The following is an 18,936-nucleotide window of genomic DNA, read 5'->3' as shown; positions in this document are numbered from 1 at the left end:
ATTGAATTGTAAGATTGTAGACAGACTGCTCTGGCCACACCATTTTGATTTGAAGCACTGCTTGGTAAGGAGGACCCAAATGTAATCAAACCTTCACGCCAAACCTTGGGCAATTTTCTATTCACAGACAATCCACCTTGAACAAATGGGAGTTGTTCTTGTCTTGTTAGTACCAGCCTCTTTTAGGATCAGTTTTGTCTTTTCTTCCCCCATTACATTTCTAGGATTGTCTTTATCCTTAGAAACTTGGCTGGGTCTCCCAGCACATTACCTAAGAGTTTTCATCTGGAACTCATCTAACTTCACTTTTCATTCAAATCTCCTTGGCAGCGCCACCCAGCACCAAGATGTATGTTGTTAGTAACAAGTCAAGGAAGGGATTATGCTCCAGGGATGAGCTTTGGGGGCTGCTCCCATGCATGGCTTGTAGAAGGAGCAAGATTTCAGTTAGTTTTGGGTTGCCTTCAGTGCTAGTGTGCCCTTGTTAAGCCAACCAATCTTTGGAGAGAGTCCCAGTACAATATGTAGAAGGGTGTGAAAGTGAGCAGCAGGTAAGACTTTGAGAAGCTCTTGGCAGTGATAGACTGGGTCTTTCCCATCTGTCTTCCTTCGTGTTTTTATGTATAGTACTGGCTGCTCTGACTCCAAAGAAGGTGGTCAGGATCTCATAAAGCATGGCTGTGTTTCCTTGCATATATCATGTGATCTACACTCTGATCATATGTTAGTCCAATGCCAGGGCAAAATATATCTGAGATGGGAATCTGAACAGCAACACTCTGTTCTGTGAATTACACAACTCAACCATCAACTCCTCTTCCTCCTTGGCCAAATCTTGAAACTGGGAAAGATTGCCCAGCAGTAGTTAGCTTTGTGACTCATGAATTTGGGAGGACATTCAGACAGCACTTTCAGGTTCCTAGGATGATTGATTTCGTGCTGGAAGGGACTTATGGCTCATAAAATTCAGCCACCTTGTTCTACAGCTGAGTAAAAGGAGATCTCAAGAGATGAAATGTTTTGCCCATGACCACCTAGGAGGTAAGTGGTAAAATCAGGATTCAAATCCAGTTCTCTCTTTCCTTTTTTAGCTAAACTTCTTGAGAAGACCCTCTATTTTATTTTCTTTCAATCTCTTCTTAACTCTCTCCAGTCTGACTTCCAGCTTCATCATCCAATCAAAACAGCTCTCTCCATAGTTGCAAATACAATGACTTTTTTTTTTCTCAATCCTCATTGTCCTTGACCTTCTGCAGCTTTTGACATTGTTTATCAACTCTCTTCTCCCTTGTGACACCAAGTTTTTCTACCTATCTGACTGTTCGTTGTCAATATCCTTTATTTGGGTGGCTAGGTGGTACAGTGGATAGAACACCAGCCCTGGAGTCAGGAGGACCTGAGTTCAAATCCGACCTCAGACACTTAAGAATGACCTAGCTGTGTGGCCTTGGGCAAGTCATTTAACCCCACTGCCTAACAAAAGCTAAAAATATATATCCTTTACTAGATCTTTATCCGAGTCTCATCTGCTAACCATGGGGTCACACATTGCTCTGTCCCATCCCTACTTATCTTTTTCTTCTACACTATTTCACTTGGTGATCTCCTAAGCTCCTGTGGATTCAATCATTTCTATGCAGATTTCTTTGTCTAGCCCTAAATTCACTCTGTGCTGTTTAACTGTCTAGTGGACTTCTCAAACTTGACATCCCTTAGACATTTGATAATCATCATGTCCAAAACTGAACTCATTATCATCCCTGCCCCAGCTTTTCCCTCTTTCTAACTTTCCTATCACTGTTTGAGGCTATCATCCTCCTCCTAATCACCCTGCCTCACATCTAGATGTGATCCTTGACTCCCCACTCTCTCTCACCCCTTCTATAGTGATCAAGTCCTATCATGTCTACCTTCATTATATCTCTCAAATAAATCCCCTTCTCCTCATACCACCTCCATCCTAGGTCAGGTCTTTAACACCTCAAACTGGGCTATTACAATAACCTATTGGAAGGGGAGGGTCTTACAGTCTCAAGTCTTTCCCTACTTCAACCCATGCTCTACTCTTGTCTTTCCATAGAATCCTGAGCAAATGGCTTACCCTGAAGTGGTTTCTATTCTCCCATTAGAATATAATCCCCATGAGAGCAAGGAACAGTGGTTTTACCTTCCTTTGTGTCACCAGCACATCACATAATGTCTGGCACACAGTAAGCATTTAATAAACATTGAAGGACTGATTGTTTCCTCATCTGTAGAATAACTTATAACCTCCATTTTACATGGGAGAGGGAAAGCCTGGTATGGTAGATAGAATGGTGGTATTGCACTCAGAAAACCCTAGATTCAAGTCCCATTTCTGATACTTGACTGGATGTATGACCATGGACAAGTCATTCCAAACCTAAGAGTTAAGTTATAGGTAGGCATGGAATTTCAATGGAATTCATCAATATATCGATTTGATGTATCAATTATACAGAAATAAAAAAGTTGCTGTTAGCAAATTAGTTTGACTATATTACTTTTACCTAATATAGTCAGACTAATTAGTAGGGGATGGAGGGAATCAGTAAAGAAAAGTAAGGTACAATTGGAACCGGACAGGTAGCATCACAGAAACCCAGAGAGACAGTGTCAAAGGCTTCAGAAGGTTAAGGATAAGGTGGCTTGAAAAAAGGCCATTGGATTTGGCAAGTAAGAGGTCCTTCACAACTTTGGAGAGAGCTTTTTTGGTTGAATGATGAAGTTGGAAGTCAGACTATAGAGAGTTAAGAAGAGTTTGAGAGGAAAGAAAACCGAGGGTTTTCTCAAGAAGTTTAGCCACAAAAAGGAGAAGAGACTTGGATTTGAATCCTGGTTTTACCACTTACTTGCTATGTGGTCATGGGCAAGACATTTCAACTCTTGAGGCCTCCCTATTCTCATGTGTAGAACAAAGTGGCTGAATTTTTATAAGCCCTAAGTCCCTTCCAGCACTAAATCAATCATCCTATTGAAGGACTCAGGACATTAGTCGTGTAGCACCTGCTTCTCAAGGGCAAAATTGAATAAAGGTATATACAAAAATATATGTGGGCTATCAGTTATCATTATGAGAAAATGAATTGACTTGCTTAAGGTCATTTAACTAGTAGCTGTCAGGGCCAGGCTTCAAAACAAGGTCCTCTGATGGGGAATAATGCCCATATGATCTCTTACATTACAAATTCACATTCTTTTAGCTGAGTAATTAGCTCAGAGACCCTGTGGTCTACTCTTCCTTAACAAAAATTCTTTTTTCAGTATCCTGGGTGAATGATTATTCATTCTTTGCTAGGAGCCCTCCAGCAACAGGGAACTCACTACCTTCTGATGTTGTCCTCCTAGATTGGAGCACAGCCCAGTTTACAGCCCTGATTGATGCTGTCATGAACTCTATTTCTGGCCAAGATTTGTGCCTCTGCTATCATCTTACAGCCAGGATCTCATGTATGAAAGATCAGGGACAACCAAGCTGTTATTAAACCCATCACAGCCCTTCTTTGCATGCCCCATTTCAGTCCTGCCTACAGCAATGTTGCTCCGACACTTATTGCTTTGACACTGGGGGATAATTAGTTATTGTGCAAACCAAGCAAAATTAACCTTGATTTCAGCTGGCTGGTCCTTACTGCCCTCCTCCTAGAGATAGAGGAGCTGAAACAAGATCTTCTCTCCCTGCAGTATCCAGGCACAGATTCGAGGTCTCCCTACTCACTCACAGGCTTATGTCCTGGAATTATGAGTCAAAGGATAGAAACTCTGGAAAGGGTCTTAGAGAGATCCTTTAAACCAGGGGCTCTTAACATTTTCGTCCCCTTGAGCAGATTAGTAAAGGACTCCCTCTCAATCCAGCCCATATACCGAAGGTATCCCCCACTTAAACCTACCCAGCTTTTCCTGAAGATCTCCAAAGAGGGAGAGCCCCCTCACCTCTTGGGGTACCATTTTACTTTTGCACAGCTCTAATTATTTAAAAGATTTCCTGATATCAAGCCTATATTTGCTTCTTGATAATACTCACCCATTGCTTCTGGTTCTACCTCCTTGTGACCAAACAGAGTAAGTCTGATCTTAAATGCATAAGACAAACTATACAGATTTGAAAAATAAATACAATTACTATGGGGCAGCTAGGTGGTGTAGTGGATAAAGCACTGGCCCTGGAGTCAGGAGTACCTGGATTCAAATCCTGTCTCAGACACTTAATAATTACCTAGCTGTGTGGCCTTGGGCAAGCCACTTAACCCTGTTTGCCTTGCAAAAACCTAAAAATAAACAAACAAATAAATAAATAAATAGAATTAATAAAAACATTATTTTAGATTCACTGGCTCAAATTTTGAACCTCTGACCTAGTCTAATCACCTCCTCTCCCCCACCACACACACACACACACACACACACACACACACACACACACACACACACAGTCCATCCATCAATCAATCAATCAATGATGAAAAAAATTGTTATTGCATCTCTTTTGTGCCAGAAATTATAAAGTCAAATCATGTGAATTCTGGAAGAGATCTCAGAGAGATTCTCTAGACTAAGGATTTTTAGTTTTTTCTGTGTCCTGGACCTCAGTTTGGTGAAGCCTAGGGATCCAGAATCATGTTTGTAAATATATAAAATAAAATACAAAGGATTACAAAAGAAGCAATTATATTGAAATACAGTTAACAAAAGATTTTAAATGGGTTCACAGACTCCATATTTTAAGGATTCCTCTTTCAACACCCTCATCAAACAATTTTTGAAAGTGTTATTAAAGAGCTCTGCCCCAGGCACTGGAAACTCAAAGAATATAAACTCCAGAAAGACCTTTAGAGGAATCCTCTACTCCGACTCCTTCATGGAGAATTTGCTCTGATTATCACCCCTTTCAATAGTCATGCCACTTACTCCTGCTCAAGAGCCACTTAGGGAATGTTAACAGAGGACATTCTGAAGAGAGGAAAACAGAATGTTCTTTCTCACAGCTGAAAACTTCTCTGAGAGTGAGAAAGAGCCCTGTGATTCCTCAAGGGCTTCAATCAGGGCCTGGAATATCACTTGTCCTTATTGGACAGGGACAGATTAGAAGAGATGGTCAGTGAGATCCCTTTGAACTCAGGCACTGCCCCATCATACTCTGTCCTCAGTAGACCTCATCTGAAGTACAGGGTTCAGTTCTTAGCATCATGATTTCGGGACAATTTTTGATCAGGCTGGACAGTGTCTAGAGGAAAACAACCCAAATGATAAAGGACCTTGAGTCCATGACGTCTAAAGAATAGATGAAGGAATTAGCTTAGGGAAGTGAAGAGTCTGAGGAAAGATTAGACTCATCTTGCTTGTCCGCAAATAAGATGGAACCAGGAGCAATAGGTGAGCAATGAGCAAATTTAAGTTTGTTGTTAGGAAATATTGTCCAAAATTAGAGCTGTCCAGAAATAGAATGGGTTCCCCAAGAGGTGAAGATCTTCCAATAAAATTGGGTAGGTTAGAGTGAGGATTTTTTGATGGATAAATTGCATTTAGATGGCCACTGAGGTTCTTTCCTCCTGGTAGACTCTGTGATACTGTTGTCCTATAATTCAATGAATGGATAGAGGACTAGTCTTGAAGTCAGGAGATCGTGGCTCAAGTCCTATCTCAGACCCATACTAGCTCTCCAAACTTTGACAAGTCATATAGACCTTCCCCCTATTCATTACTTTCTATTTTTCTGTATATACATATATATATATATGTATCCTGTCTCTTCCATTAGATTGCAAACTCCCTGAAGACAATAACTGTCTTTTGTCTTTTTATATACTTAATGCTTAGCTTAGCTCAGTACCTAACAAATAATGGGTTTTTAATAAAGGTTGTTTGATTGTAATATCTCAGAATTCCAGGAAACTCTAAAATAGTAACTGGAAACAATAAATATTTATTAATCACCTATGGTATACCACCCATCATGTTAAACACTGGGAATAAAAAGAAAAGCAGAAACCAGTCCCTGTTCTCAGTCTAATGTAGAAGAAGCATGCTAAAAAATCTGTACAACAAGATAAATACAGGTTGTTGTAAAAGAGGATCAGTTAGAACCAGAAACAACTTAGAGAGGTCAGATCATCTGACTGCATCATACTGTGCCACTTACTATCTCCAAGATCTGGACCAAGTTACTTAACCTCTCTATACCTCAGCCTCCCCAACTGTAAAATAGGATGAAGTTGATTTAGATGGCCTATGAGGCGCCTTCTAACCCTAAAGTTTTGATCCTGGAATCTAAGATTCCCTACTTCTTTTGAGGATTCCACCATCAATCTTCCCAGTTACCCAGGTTCATAACACCTGAAACATCCATTAATTTTTTTCTCCCTCAATTCCTATTTCCAATTACAGCCCCCAGAATTAGGAGAGATCTCAGTAATATAGTTCATCCCTTAAAAAGAATTCCCCATGTAGCATACCTGACAAATGACCATCTGCTCTTTCCTGGAAGAATTTCAGGGAACGAGAGCTCACTACCTAAGGTAGACCTCTTATTCTCATTAATAGGGTGTTTTTCTTCCCTGACTCAATCTGTCACCCTGGCTGCTTCTCTCCTTAGGCCTGTTCATAAGTGAACCTTGAGTCTCAGATTAGTCAGTAATTCTGCCCATTTCAACCTATGTTTACTGGACTAGGTCCCTCCTTGAGGTCTGTGTAGTGTGGGTAGGAGAGGAGAGGGCAGCAGCAATCTGACTGGGCATCTCCTATTTTCAGAGACTCACAAATGAAAGATCAGAGACAAGTAAGCTATTACTGAAACAAACCCGATCCTTTTTTTTCCCCGATCCTTTTTTGAGGCTTCATTTCAGACCTGACTTCTGCAATGTTGTTTCAACATTTGCTACTCGATATTGGGCTGTAATTAGTTATTGTGCAAACTGAGGGAAATTAGCCATGCTTCAGCTGGCTGGTCCCCTCTGCCTTGCCTCCAGGGGACAGGGAAGCCAACACCAAGTCTTCTGTCCCTGCAACATCAAGGCGCATGTTCTAGATCTGCTTCCAAATTTGAATGCAATCCATTTCAATTGTGTTTTAAATCAAGCCTAAGTAGATCACTTTGCAATATATATCTAATGATTCCTATCCTGTGATCCTAGACATGTCACTTAACCTCCCTTTCCTCAGTGTCTTCAGTAAAATGAAGGGATTAGAGTCAGTGACTTCCAGAGTGTCTGTCCAATTCAATCTGTGACCCCTCATTCAGAGATGAGCTCCTCTAGGGCAGGAACCATTGGGACTTTTTCCTTGTTTTACAGCCCCTGTGCTTGGTTTGGTTCCTCAAACATCATAAACATTTAATAATTGCTTGTTGAATGGTTGATCCTATCCTGATTGCCCTCCTCAAGATGCTCTCCATCTGATTACCATCTTCCCTAAAATATGGTACCAAAAGAGAACACAAGAATTTCAATAGGACCTGCCCAAGGCAGAAAACAGTGGGATTATTGTTCAATTGTTCAACAGTGGGATTATTATTCACTCATGATTGTGACCCCATTTGGGAATTTCTGAGCAAAGAAACAGGGGTGTTTTTTCCCCTCTAGCTCATTTTGCAGAAGAGAAACTGAGGCAAATGGTTAAGTGATTTACCTGGGTCACACAGCTAGTAAAAGTTGAAGGCCAGATCTGAACCAATGAAGATGTCTTTTGTAATTCTAAACCCAGTACACTATCCATTATACTTCCTAACTGTGGGATTCTCTCTATTTCTGAGCATTATGCTTCTCTTAATGCATCCTAATACTATACTAACTTTTACATTTCCATACTACACTGTTAATTCATATTGAACAATCAACAAAAGATCTTTTTTAAGAAAAACTCAAGTCTAACCATTACTTCCCTCTTCACTGCTTCTAAAGTCCATTCTTAAAATCCAAATGAAAAATTTGGCATTTATTCTTATTAAATTGCTCAAGATTCTACTTATCTTAGTGTTTTATCTTTTTTCTATCCTAACTCCATCATACCATGTATTAGCTCTCATTTTCAACTTTGCATCAGCTTTGCATTTGACTAGTGTGACCATTGAGGCCTTTATCCAATTCAAAAATTAAAAAGTTGAACAACCACATGGCTAAGTACAGATCCCTTGGGAAATCCACTGGACTACTCCTGCCCTGTTGACTCTGAACCCTTTATGACTACCCTTTGAAGCTGACCATTCAATTAATTCTAAAGCTATCTTCTATTCAACATCTATCCATATTTCCCCCAAGAAGAACAGGAGATGTTTTATCAAATGCTTCCCTAAAATCTAAATGAAGTATTTTGATAGTGTCCTCCTGGCAAATCAAGTAACCTGGTTGAAAAAGGAATTTAAGGTCAGTTTAGCAAGATCACTCTTACTAATGTAATATTGACTCTCTGTAGTCATTGCTTTCCTTTGTTACTGTTTATTAACCATATCTTTAGGCATACTTTCTAAAATGCTTTCCAGGAATCAAAGTTTACAGCTTCCATTCTCTTCTCTTTTTTTGAAAATTAGGACATTGATTCTTCTCCAATCAGTAGCACCACTCATTCCACACAATCTTACAGATATCATGGAGAGTGGTTGAACAATCTCATCTACCCATTGTTTTGTACCCTCATATATAATTCAACTGAATTAAATGACTTGAATTCATCAAGGGCAATCAGCTGCTCCCTTACTCTTTTCTTACTTATCTTGAGTATCAGCTCCCATTGACCAAACATTTATAAACATGGATGGAGATAAACGAGGACATAGATATAAATATAGCTATTGCTATGGCTGTGGACATGGGCCTGGATAGATGTAGAGATAGTCTTAGATGTAGATAAGTGTTTGACCATATATGCCTATGTATACTTACATGTGTGTATATTGTGTTTGTATACATGTATATATATATATATATATATATATATATATATCCATAAACATATACAAATAAAGTATTTTTATTTATTTAAGACAATGGGGTTAAGTGACTTGCCTAAGGTCACACAGCTAGACAATTATTAATGTCTGAGTTTGGATTTGAACTCAGGTCCTCCTGACTCCAGGGCCAGTACTCTATCCATTGCCCCACCTAGTTGCCCCCACATAAAGTATTTATAGCTCCATTCTACAAATGAGAAAACTGAGATAAGATCTTAAGTGCCTTAATGGGGTTACACCATTGGATATGCCAATGCTAAGTTTTCAGTTCTTATGTTCTGAGTCTAAAACCAATGTACTTTTCATGACACCAGTCTACTTCCATTAACAATGAATTTGGTTCATCTTCTTTTGATGTGCCTAAGAGATTATCTGATAAATTTAAGATCATAAAGAGCTGAAAAGGACCTTAGAGGTCATCTAGTGCAACCCTTTCATTTTATAGATTGGGAAACTGAAGCCCAGAGAGGTCAAGTGATATGTTCAGGGTCACACAGTCAACAAAGGGCAGCATCCAAATTTAATTATCCTCAATAGATCAGCTTTTCCACTGTGTTTCCTGCTAAAATTAAATCTCATCCCTACAAATTCAAACTTCAACAAATGTCCTACTTGTTTCAAATGCTTTGAAGTGTCTCCTCATTTTCACACAATGAAAGAACATAGACAGTTCCATGGAATCCTATTGGATCTGAATCTCATCCACCACATTTCTCCCCAAACCATCCCCAGCCTCCTGAAGCTATACGTGGGAGAGTTAAGCTCCTGGTAGTTCCTCCAGGATCTCCAGGGGAGACCCTGTAAATTCTCTCCACCCTGAACTACAAATCATTCTGCCTCCAGGATTCCACCCACCACGGATTAAACAGAATAGATATTTTTTTTTTCCTGTCAGTCTTTCTACATCTTGTTCTTAGTATACTACTGTTAGTTTTCCTTGTTATTTTTAGGGAGCTCTTTGTTTACCCTGTAAATTGTAGCTTCAACTGGAGTTTTGGTGACTCATTGCTTTGGCCCATGTGACATTTCTTTCCCCGACCCCCTTAAAATTGGTTGGAAGTTTTTTAAAGGACCCAAGTGAACTTCAAGGGATTTCCCAAAGTAAGGAATACATCATCAGATCCCCCACAATTGGGATTTGGGAGATGAAAAGCATGCATCAAGGAAGATACAATAGAACCTGTGGGACACTAGTCAAATCATTTAACTATTTCATTTTCTATATATAAAACTGTGACTCCCCTGGCCACTATGATCTCCCAGGATTCTCCTATGCCCTGAAGGGTACTTTGGAGTAATCTAGTCTCTCTGTTGCTGGCACAAGTACATCAGATGTGCTCAATCTTTCATTGGGTATATCCCTAGCATCTCATTGCCTGCCCTCATTGCCATTTCCAGCATCTCATGCCCATCGAGGCAACATGGCACCTTCATTATGACCTTATCATGGTAGGTCAGCACTGAGACCCCATTTTGCAGGGTTTACCCTTCATGAGTCTTGAAGTATTGATTTTTATTTGATTAAAGCTGGAAAATGGTGTGTCAGCTTTATGACTCAGACTCCTCTGGCATCAGCTCATTAAATAAGTTTAACAATCATCCAATTTTAAGGTTTTTCCTGTACCCCAGTTCCATTTAATCACTTGTTAACCACTAACAGACAATTAACTTTTTAAAGGAATATTTTCATCAAAGATAAGGCAAAAAAACAAACAAATATAACTCTCCCTTATCATTTGGTAGGAGCATGGTTTAACCCCATTGCCTACTGTAGTCTCTGGGGAGGGTAAAAGAATTAAGTTCACAGATCAGGTCAGTTCCTGTATAGCATGGTCCTACCAAGTTACAAGTCCAAACATCTTGGCTTCTTAGGGCTTACTCATTGGGCTAACAGCAACATACAGCCTGGAATTCTGTCTCCAAAGTTGCAATGGCTCAAGTTTCTAGGTCCAGGGACTCCAATGCCTGTGCCTAGATACCCCAGATCCATTTCTCAGGGTCATAGAGCTTATGGAGGAGAGGCGGTAATCCTTACCCAGATCAATTCATGGTGCCTATGCTATGAGTGAATAAGACTTTCACAAATATCTTCATACCACTAGATACAGACTATCCCAATCTGGCAATTTTAAAGACACAGTCAATTCTTAACCATTCAGTCTATGGGAAGAGGTTCTCCATACCCACATGATAGTAAAATACAGAACACTTTTTCCAAGAAGCAAGTCTCTACTATTTTCACATGGGTGCCTCCATATTAAATGATCTGGATATACACAAAGCCAAAATCTCATTATAAGTCAAATGGGGGGGGTCAGAGAAGAGAATTTTAACAATCCTTCCAATTTGATGAAAATTGAGTCTTAGAGACATGTAGCATAGTGAAAGAATGCTGACTGGAACACAGTACTTGAGTTCCCAGCTCTATCATTTCCTTCTTGTGTGACTTGGGCAAGATATTTAAACTCTCCGGGTCTCAATTTTTTTTTTTATGTGTGAAAAATGAATGGATAAAACTAGATGACGTCTAAGGTCCTTTCTGTCTCTAAGCTATGCTAAATAAACTAACATCAAGCTCACTTACTTTTCCCACCTCCTTTCCTCTAAAAATTTAAATTTCTTTAATTCCTTTTTTTTGATGGACCTTTATAAGTGACCCACACTCAAAGTTAATAACTCACATTTAGTACCAATTAGAAATTTATAAACCATTCAAGGTAGCAAGTGTATGCATTATTATTCTTATTTTATAGACAAGGAAAGTTAGATTCAGAGCTGTGATTTGCCCACAATAACATAACTAGTGAGACCTGAGACTATTCTGAATAAATCATCCAAAATTCTTTTGTACAACACACCATCTTCATTGCCTGCTGGTTCTGGGAAAGGCATCTTTAAAATTTTAGAATCCCTTGGTTCCTTCAAAGTGTGACTTTAAGTTCCACTTTCTATGGAATGCCTTTCCTGATCACCCTCTAATCTCCAACTACTTATTCCTACCCCCAAACAATTACCATTATCTATCTCTTATATGTGTGTATGTGTGTGTGTCTATGTATACATATATGAATATATGTATAATATATGGATATGTATTGGATAGTTATATATAATGTATAATTTTGATATATAAATAATATATAAATAGCTATATAAACACATGTATACATAAATGTATATTTACATTTCACATATGCATATATAATCTATGTCACAGTGGAGCTACTTGAGAGAAGGCTGATTAATTCTTTGACACCATATTAGTCCCGTGTCTAATTGATTGATTGATTATGTACATATTTTAACATATTCAGTAAAATATAAAGTCCATGAGAATCGACATACATCTTTGTGTCCTTAGCTTGGAATACAACTGGTGCCTAATAAGAGCTTACTCAATAATTGATTATTCAGGACCATGGAAATAGAAGAAAAACTTTCTAATAATGAGAGCTATACCCAAGTAGAATGGGAGGACTTGAAGGACAGTGGTTTTACCTTCCTAGGAAAACTTCAAGTAAATGCTAAATGGACATTTGTGGAATGACCTAGTGGAAATTTTTTTAATCAGTTTTTTTGTTATTTATTAAGTGTTTTTGTTAACATAATACTTGAGGAATTGGTTGTATCATTATACATATTTAGATCTTTTTATAAAACATGGAAAGTTATAACTATTGAGAAAATATATATAAGTAGAAAAAAAATCAGGTCCTCTGGAAAGGTGATATGCGGGACCATGCTAGAAAGCTCTAATAGAAGGAAACATCAATAAAGTATCATTACTGTATAATGTTTTGTGTCCAGGAATTTTTGTGGACATATGGGAAACTGTAACACCTTTAAAGTAGGTAGTTATATCCCTGTGGCTCTGTTTGAGTCACTTCTTTATGACTGTACAAATCTGATCCAGCATCATCACTATGTGAGTTGGGCTAGAATTAGGTGAAAACTGTGATCACTTTCAACTATCCAATTTTAAAATTCTATGAAAGTCTAGTCCCATAGAGACCCATTCTCAATTCTTACAGATTGAGACAGTTGAATAAACCAACAGTGCTTACTGATGTCTCCCCTTTCATCTCCCTGAACCCTGTTCCCCTATATTTTCATTTTCAGAGACGTGGAAGGAAAGTCCCACAAGCTTCTGCCGCTTGGGATGGAGAATGATCGTGTCTTCAATGACTTGTGGGGAAAGAACAACATGCCCGTTGTCTTGAACAACCCATATTCAGAAAAGGAACAGGTAAGTCTCTTGGCTAATAGGGACTGATTGTCTTATGTTGAGCAAGAGTTTGATAAATTTGTCAAATTAACTAAACTGGAATGAAACTGAATTTATATTTGTTGTTGTTTATCCTTCATTTTCAAAGAAGACCATGATGTCAGAGAGTTGATGCCATGGCAGCAAGTAAATTGAATTTTGAGGTTGGAGGTTGGGGGTGGGGTTGCTGAGCTAAATCACCAGCCTCACTTTCTCCTTGGAGTCATCTGGGTCCAGTGGCCAGATATGAATAACTGGAATCAGCCATGGATGTGAGATGTCGGGGTTAAGTGACTTGCCCAAGGTCACACAGCTTGTGTCAAGTGTTTTAGGTAAGATTTGAACTCAGAACCTCCTGACTCCAGGACTGGTGCTCTATCCACTGCATCACCTAGCCACCCCATTGTGCCACACTTAGAGTTGTTCATACACACACACTCACACACACACAAAAACACAGTTTCTTCTAATATGTTTGTTGTGTCCAAGTCCACTCTACCATAGACTACAAGTTTGTAGACACCATAACTTAGAATTCCTACCATAGCAGACAATTAACAAATATAGTATAATACAGTATGGAAGAATATGGAACATTTGAAGAGCAAAGAACCAGCTGCCTGACCAGAGATGTGTCTCAGGTCTAGGTCATTGGAGGATATCACCCAGTCAGAAACATATCTGGAAATAAATGCGCATTTGCTGCATATTTTCAAAACTGTATGATTCTTCAGTTTTTCTTTCTAGTCAGACCTGGAAGGGTCCTTGGAAAATAGACTATCAGAGCTGAGAGACATCTTAGAATAGGGAATGTCAATGGCTGGAAGGTCCTTAGAGAGGTCCTAGTTTAAGTTCATTCATTTTATAGGTAAAGTACCTAAGCCCAAAACAGGTGACGTGATTTGGCCAAAATCACAAAGGTAGTAAATAACACACCTAGAATATGAAATCAAACTCTCTGACTAATCTGAGTTCTTCTAAAATGTGCTGCTTCCAAGTTACTCACATTTTTGATCCTTAAGTTAAATTGTTCAGATCCAGGTGTAACATTTTAGTAAAGATATGGATAAATTGGAAGTCATTCAAGGAAAGATGATTTGAATGGTAAAAAGTCTGGAAGACATGCCATATCAATCAGTCACTTAATAATTATTTTATTAAGCAGCTACTATGTGTTAAATTGAGGCTACAAACATAATCTCTGATCTCAAGGAACTCACAAACCATAAGAAGATTGTCTGAAGCAAAAAGAGGACCTAAGGGGGAAACATGATCCATGTTTTCAAAGTTGTCATATGAAACAGGGCTAAGTCTTATTCTGCAGAAGTAGTGGGTGGAAGTTGCCAAGTTAGATTTCAAATGGATGTCAGGAAAAATAATAGTCTAACCCATAACAACTGTCCAAAAAATGAGATAAGCTACCTCATGAAGAGAGGAACTGCTTGTTCATGGAGGTGTTTTAATGAAAGCTGGGTGACCACTTGTCACTGTAGAAGGTAGGATTTGATGTCTAGTGAGCCCCCAGACTGAGCACTAGAATTGAAGACAGGAAGACTTAATTTCAAATCTTGCCTCAGACCCTTACTAGCTATGATATTTGCTACTGAATTATTTCAGTCATATCCAACTCTTTGTGACTCTACTGGAGGTTTTCTTGGCAAAAGATACTGGAATGGTTTGCTATTTCCTTCTCTAGGGCATTTTACAGTTGAGGAAACTGAGGCAAAGAGAGTTAAATGACTTGCCCAGGGTCACACAACTAATGTCTTAGGCTAAATTTGAACTCAAAAAGATGAGTCTTCCTTCCTCCAGACCCTGTACTCTATCCATTCACTGTACGACCCCACTGCCCCTTGCTAGCTATGGACTCCGGGACAAATTATTTAACCTTTCCCAGTCTCAATTTCCTCCTCTAAAAACAATCCCTGCAGAATTTATCTACTCTGTATGGTTGTTGTGAGACAATGTAAGCCTTAGGAATTCTTTGTCTATGAGTAATGACACATGCTAACCAGATTTTGGTTTATGGTTAGTGTATATATATAGCTCTAACCTGGAGGCCAGTTTTTGGTGTGCCTGAGTATGGTTAGGTATTTATAGGAGTTTGAGACTGGATCTGTGATTCCATTGGCATCGGGACCATCCAAGAGAGGAAACTCCCTCTACAGATATAGATCAGCACCTTTTGCCTAAAGCATTGCAAGGTTGTGACTTGCCCAGGGTTTTTTAAAAATAAAAACTAGGCCCTAAGGATTATAGTATTACTTACCCTCCTGGGTTGTTATGGACAGAAAATGAAAATATAGATATAGACATAGACATATGGATATGTCTAGCTATAATCCTATCTATCTATCCATCTATCTATCTATCTATACATATCAAACCATAGGGTATGATGTTAGTTATTATCATTAGTATTTAAAGAACTGGGGCCATTGGCCCCTCTCCTAGAGTTAGAAAAACTCATCTTCATGAGTTAAAATCTGGCCTCAGACATTTAGTAGCTGTGTGACCCTGAGCAAACTGTTGCACCCTGGTTGCCTTGGTTTTCTTATCTGTAAAATGAAGTGGAGATGGAATGGAAAACCACTCTGGTATCTCTGCCTAAAAAAAAACAAAACCCATATAGGGTCATGAGGAGTCAGATACAATTAAGTGATTAAACATTAACAACAATAATTTGAAGAACTAAAGCTGGACTCATGATTTAATTGGTATAGAGAACTAACTCCCTAGTAACCAAACTCCCTCTAACAATAACCCATTCTCACTTTCTCTACAATCTTAAATTTGTGCCTGGACATTTAGAGTTGCCTCCCCAGATGGTATATGTCAAAGGAGGAACTTTAGCTAGGTTATCCTGACTCAAGGACAAAGTCCTTAAGAGATTAAACAACTCATCTGTAGATAGCAAACAGGTATCTAGAAATAAGATTTCAAGCCAGATCTCTTCAACTCCAAGTCCAGTGCTCTGTTACTATTCTCTCCATTTTATTACAATAGCACTTTCACATGTCTTGATGGGAATTGATTTTGATTGATGGGAAATAATCTTGGCTCAGGTCATTTTCTGTCTCTGGTGAACAAGTTTAAAACTGAGAAATGCCAGAGAAGAAGGCCATTTTTCCATTAGCCTTGTGGAGATTTGCTTCTTGCTTGTTATTGTTTGAGGTGGTCCCCACAAGACTTGCTCCAATGGGTAGCATCCCATTGCAGCAGGCTGTTCCCCTCTCTTTGGGGATCTGCAAGAAGAAAGGGGAGAGAGTCATGACTGTCCGACCAACATGTGTTTTCTGATGACAGTTGACTTCCAATCAATCCCTGCCTGTGGTGGTATTAAATGGGGAGATTGGATCCAGTCTATTCTCAGTGAAGTTGCATGACACTCAACCATTTTATGATTTATATATGACTGCAAGGCTTAGGGAGAATAGAATGGGTAATTCTCCCCCACCACCACCCTGCCACACACACACACACACACACACACACACACACACACACACACACACACCTATCCATACTACCTCATCAAAAGTATGACATTTACTGATCCCCTAGCAAAATAATGAACTGATATCAGCTTCAAAATGTCAGAAATCTGTTTAGAGTCATTTTCATATTTCCAGATGGTATTAACAATACCTTAGTCACTCCAGGGAGTCTAAGAGCAGGATAAAACTTGACAGTGGGTATTGATGCTCTCTAGAGGGTCAAAGAGTTAGGACAACTAAGTGGCACAGTAGATAGAGCACTGACCTTGGAATCAGGAGGACAGGAGTTCAAATCTAACCTCTGACAATTACTAGCTGTATGACCTTGGGCAAGTCACTTAGCCCTGATTACCTTGCATCCAGGGCCATCTGCAGTCATCCTGATTCAGATTTGGCCTCTAGTTCCAGATAGTTCTGCAAGAGAAAGTGAGGCTGGTGACTTAGCATAGTTCCCCCTCACTCAAATCCAATTCAAGTGCTTGTCATGGCATCACCTCCCTGATGTCATGGTCTTCTTGGAAAAGGAAGGACAAGCATTAAGGTCAAAGAGACAATATTGTTCACATCTAAATAAGGAATCACCACCTAGCCTGAAACAGCTTTGCTATAGTTGAAAGGGAAAGCCAGTCAGAGAGCAAACAGGAGTCTGAATAGATCTGCATTTCAATATTTTTAAAAAGATGGATGAAAATCCACTCTAGCAGAAGGGAAAAATTCAAAATTCCAAAATCAAATTTTTCTTCACATCCTCATCATTATCAATAAGAAACATTAGTTGAGATAGCAGCTTGTCCCAGGACCACTTCAAGCAATACTCCATGTTATCTAAGAAGAGAACAATATACTCATAATGTGATCTCATATTCTCACTTAGAACTTGGATGTGATAATCAGGAGGTCTCTTTTAGCACTTTACAGCAATACAAACCCTATAAGTTAGGTCGCATAATAATCATTATGCCCATTTTGCAAATGAGAAACTAGATATGATCAGAAGTATACCAGTTTGCTGCTGGAAGCTAGTCTCAGAAACTGAGCTTGAACACAGGCTTTCTGACTATAAGGAAGCATAATACTACATTTTGAGATCTCACCTATGACAAGAACTTAGTTTAGTGGACATCTTGACCAATTTATTCTTTCTACCTCTGAAGAAACTGAGACCCACAGAGGTATGTAAATTTAGACTTACAAGAGACACTATTCTAATGCCTCATTTTATGGTTGAGAAAACTGAAGACCAAAGAAGGGTGATGACTGTGCCTATTTTATAGAGAAAGGAAACTAAGTTTCAAAGAGATTCAATAATTTGTCTAAGGTTACTCAACTATTTAAAGTAAGCATGAGAATAAGGACCCAGGTCTTCTGACTCCAATGGGTTCAGTGGTCCCTCCAGCTCATCACACCTCTTAAGCATAATCAGATGTGAATCCCACCCTCCAGAAATTTGTTCTATTCAGATTCCATTGAGAGAGAGAGAGAGAGAGAGAGAGAGAGAGAGAGAGAGAGAGAGAGAGAGAGAGAGAGAGTAAAGGCATGATTCTTGTTGAGCTAAAATAGTTACTATCTGGACCTAAGTTTTTCTCTCATCCAAGCCAGTCACTTTCACTCGTTAAATGTAGTAACATCCCAGGTTCTCCACTGATAACCTCAAAAATCTATCCCTTGATCAAAACAATCCTGACTCTCTTTCCTAAGCTTCTTGACACTAGTTTCCTAAACATTTTAGAAATAGTCTATGTTCTGAAACTAATTTCTATATAAGAGTTTCCCAAATCCCCATATATCAGCTGCTCTATCCACTCCCCTATTCTGTCCTTCTGGCTTTCCCTTGATCCTGCTTATCCCCTAGACTAGACACTCTCAGGCCAGGTTGGCTCATTTGAGAATCCTCCTCTTCTTTCTCTTGCTCTTTTCCTCAGGTGACCTGGGGAATGTGGGCACAAAATGTTACAGTGAAACCAGGAACCCAGGTAACCTAAATTTGAATCCTGTTTCTGCTATGTATCACCATCACCCTATGACACTTGTAGAAAAGTTACTTTCTTTCTCTTGGCTCAATTTCCCCATCTAAAAAATGAAGGGTTTGGACTAAGGGTCTTCCCAGCTCTAAATCTATATTCCTATAAATGCACGACCCAAATCTGGTCATCATGGTTGATCACTCAGAGAATAAGGAATTCTGAGGCTTATATAGGTAGAGATTGTCCGAG

The 18,936-nt window shown here is 39.1% G+C and overlaps 1 protein-coding gene and 1 long non-coding RNA gene across 7 annotated transcripts in view; one reads left to right on the top strand and one right to left on the bottom strand.

Annotated features, from left to right (window-relative positions):
- The window catches only part of LOC141501700 (uncharacterized), a 241,135-nt gene that overhangs the window by 133,183 nt on the left and 89,016 nt on the right, over nucleotides 1-18,936 (bottom strand). The window lies entirely within an intron of this gene.
- The window catches only part of NOS1 (nitric oxide synthase 1), a 244,590-nt gene that overhangs the window by 150,761 nt on the left and 74,893 nt on the right, over nucleotides 1-18,936 (top strand). For 5 of the 6 annotated variants that reach the window (XM_074205930.1, XM_074205929.1, XM_074205925.1 and 2 more), the window contains one exon: nucleotides 13,082-13,208. In XM_074205930.1, the coding sequence (XP_074062031.1) occupies nucleotides 13,082-13,208 (127 nt within the window). Of the gene's footprint in view, nucleotides 1-13,081; nucleotides 13,209-13,256; nucleotides 18,697-18,936 lie in introns of those variants that run through there. The other variant, XM_074205931.1, reaches the window with a different exon arrangement.

The sequence above is a fragment of the Macrotis lagotis genome, chromosome X (genome assembly GCF_037893015.1).
Source record: "Macrotis lagotis isolate mMagLag1 chromosome X, bilby.v1.9.chrom.fasta, whole genome shotgun sequence".
In the NCBI taxonomy this organism is placed as follows: Eukaryota; Metazoa; Chordata; class Mammalia; order Peramelemorphia; family Peramelidae; genus Macrotis; species Macrotis lagotis.
This window is presented reverse-complemented; position numbering and strand designations above follow the sequence as displayed.